At 41.3% G+C, this 3,542-nt stretch overlaps 1 protein-coding gene across 1 annotated transcript; it reads right to left on the bottom strand.

Moving 5' to 3' along the window:
* LOC109231833 (subtilisin-like protease SBT1.2) lies at positions 1,100-3,307 on the bottom strand. Its single transcript, XM_019397462.1, has one exon. It carries the CDS (start codon positions 3,305-3,307, stop codon positions 1,100-1,102), a length of 2,208 nt encoding a protein of 735 aa, XP_019253007.1.

Raw genomic sequence — 3,542 nt, 5'->3', positions numbered from 1 at the left:
GTCGGACTTGATATCGTGTCAGCCAAAGCTACAATAGAAAGAACCAATCCTAGTGTTATCGTAATCGTGCTAGATGCTCATTGTGGTCAGACCATGGACGTGTGTTGCAATCGTGTGTTTCTTTGCCCCGATGCAAGTGGTCGTGTTAGATTAACACCGATGTTGGGTAAGAGAAGGGGGTGGAAGAGGTGTTGTTGTTCCCATGATGGCCACTAGTGGTGATTCCGTGGCTGTTCTTTCCTATTTTCTTTGTCTATTTGTGAAACAATTTCACAATTTCAGCTTCTAAATGAAAGTCTGTTACCTTGAAATCAGGTCACATTAGAGATCTCTGTGTCATGTTCTCATTTTCCTTTTGGTTGTAATTATAATGTATGTGATCTTTCGCGGAGCACTGACTTTGTTAAATTTTGACTTAGTAGTAATTAAGTAGCAGAGTTGAGATCAAACAATTAGACAGATCAAATAGTACAAACATATTAATTAATTAGTGGCTACCAAAAATTTCTCAAAACAAGATTAGATGGTCCAGTACAACAAAATTTATACGATTATTACATGACAAACTCGACCATTAACAAGCGTTCAGCAACAATGGTGCAACAGAATATGCGATTTCGTATTGCATTTCACGCTCGTTGCTATAAAAATGGCCATTTTAGTTGCAAACAAAGTGTATACTACTTACCAACAAGGGTTGTGGTGGAGTGGTAAGTACTCCTTACTCCTTTATCCTTAACCAGAGGTATCGGGTTCGAGTCTCTGCGTATGGAGTTGCCTTAGGGAGCGCTTTACCCTCGATGTGAGACTTCCCGGCGCTTTAGTCGGGCCCCAATTTACATGGGTTTTTCCCCTCAATTGAACACTGTTTTATTGCTTTGGCACACAGAATTATTGGAATCTCCTCAACCATTCTATGAAGAAATGCAGAGGATATCATATTAAATACAGTAAAGTCTGACAAAAAACATCATTTTTGTAGTTTTCAGCTATTCAGAAAAGCTGCAACCTTCTATTATTACAGAAATAAACATAAAGATTGCTAGTGTGGGAAATGACTATCATAAGTCCACTTCCAGCGCATCTCCTTGTAGCCCCTTTATTCCAATTTAACAGATATTGGGCTTCTGACACCATATTTGTTAGAGATCCATGATATAGCTCCTTGAGCAAAGCGGTCACTGATTCCACCCGTTTGCGTAAAGGATATTGAATATGTTGCCTTTTGGTTCACTTGGGTGAAGACAAGCGTAGCAGGCTCGACAACTATATCGAGTCCTTGAATTTGAGTGATGTTAACAATGTAAGTTGAGCTTGCATCGCCAACATTTGTAACTGTTCTTGTATAATTCTGAGTCTCAGGTCCAAGTATAATGGAGAAAGAAGGATAGTTCAGTTCTGCCTCAGATATGCTTGATTGTAGTGAGCACTTGACACTTTGTTGCACAATAAGCCCGATATCTTTTTCCTTGTAGCCAAGACCACACAGATATTGGATGTAGTTCTCTACTTGGATGTCATAAATAAGTCCTGGATTACTCGCTTTTGATGGATTTACATGGCCGGCGCCAGTGGCAAAAATATCAGCAGGTAGATCCCTCTGATCAAGGATGGGTTGACCTTCAAGATTGGATTGATCAGCTGTGGTCATTATTGCAGATTTAATTGCAGCCGGTGACCAATCAGGATGTGCACTTTTAAGCAAAGCCGCAATGCCACTAAGGTGAGGACAGGACATAGAGGTTCCGGATATGATGTTAAATGTCAAATCAGTGCCAGTTTTGTTCTCCACCGAGACGGGCCATGCAGCAAGGATGTTCACTCCAGGACCAATAATGTCGGGTTTGACAATGCCGGGACTTGCTAAGTTAGGACCCCTGGAGGAAAAAGATGACACAGACGGTGCACTCTTAAAGCCGATGCTTGTGCCTTTGAAACAAATTCCTGCTGAAGGTGTGGAGGTTGAGTTAATGTACGCTTTAATCTTTTCTCCAGCATTATAATTCACATGTGTCGCGGGAAGGACATGAGCATCAGCAAAAGTGCCATCTCCATCAATCTCTAGATTGACAAGGATCATGGCAGCACCACCTGCATCCTTTACTGTTTGGCTTTTTTCAAGTCTTGCTACACCGCCACCTCTGTCACACACGACAACTTTGCCTTTGACATCAGTATTATTTAGTGATCCTGATGAACAAAGTGCAGCCTCTTGATCGGACAAGCCAGGGTATACTAAGGGCAATAAAGTATGAGGAATATCTGTGGGCTGAAAAGCTGATTCACCGTCATATTCTTTTCCATTCCCTAGCACAGCTGTTGCCACTATCTTCCTATCATGAGTGCTAGAGCCAACTGTGAGAATCCAAGGGGCCTCATTTGATAATGTAGAATTTAATGGACCATCGTTGCCAGCAGAAGCGCTCACGAAGATACCCTTCTGGATTGCAGCAAAAGCACCAGTGGCAATATTATCATCATAAAAAGGAGCAGAAAATCCACCAATGGAAAGAGAGAGCACGTCAACACCATCGTCTATTGCAGCATCCAATGCAGCCAGTATATCAACATCTGAACAACCATCTGTACACACCTTGTACATGGCAATGTGGGCAAGAGGCGCCATACCGGCTGCTGTACCATTGGCATTACCAAACACATTTGCATTATCAACAAAGTTACCAGCTGCCGTACTTGAAGTATGCGTGCCATGGCCTTCCTCATCAAATGGTGGATCACTTGAACCACTCACAAAATTCCTCGCACCAATGAGTTTCTTGTTACAAGTCACATTTCCTGTGAACTCGCATTTCCCTTTCCATTTTGCCGGTGGAGGTGGCATGTTATGATCACTAAAAGATGGATGTCCTGGAGTAATTCCAGTGTCCAGAACCCCAATGATCACACCCTTACCATAATTTGATTCTTGCCAAAACCCCATATTCTGGTACAACCCCAAGAAATTTGGAGTATGTGTTGTATGCAAAGCCAAAATCTTCTCAACCCTCGCCGACACAAAACCATCTTTCTTTTCCATTTCTTTTACCTCCTCAGCTGACAATCTGGCCGCAAAGCCAATCGCCACATGGTGATAGGAGTGAATAATGCGCGATGGCACCTCCAAACCTTCAAATTCTTCCGGTAAAAAGGAGCTATAGTAGCTTTCTAGATCAGCTGAATTAGCAAGAACTTGTGCAGTTGGCTTATTTACATGGACAAGGTAAGTTTGCAAACCAGTCGAACGTTGAGCAATAGTCAATCGGAAACTCAACAAGAAAGCAACAGAGAAAATAAAAATGCAAGTCATGGTTGGTCTTTGTATCATCATACAACACCTAAAGAAGGTTTAGTTATTGATGATATGAACTTAACTAAGGAACAGGCTATATATAATATGAGCTGAGGAAAGAAGAATGTGATAAACTAATGTAAGAAAACAAAAACATAGGTAATTTCCAAGAGAGCCGGCTTACAAATAATATTCTTTTATTTAATTAATAATGATTAAGGGAGAATCATCATAAGAAGATAGGAACCAAACA

This window comes from Nicotiana attenuata, chromosome 8 (genome assembly GCF_001879085.1).
Source record: "Nicotiana attenuata strain UT chromosome 8, NIATTr2, whole genome shotgun sequence".
In the NCBI taxonomy this organism is placed as follows: domain Eukaryota; kingdom Viridiplantae; phylum Streptophyta; class Magnoliopsida; order Solanales; family Solanaceae; genus Nicotiana; species Nicotiana attenuata.
The sequence above is the reverse complement of the archived record's forward strand: the minus strand, read 5'-3'. Positions and strand labels throughout refer to the sequence as shown.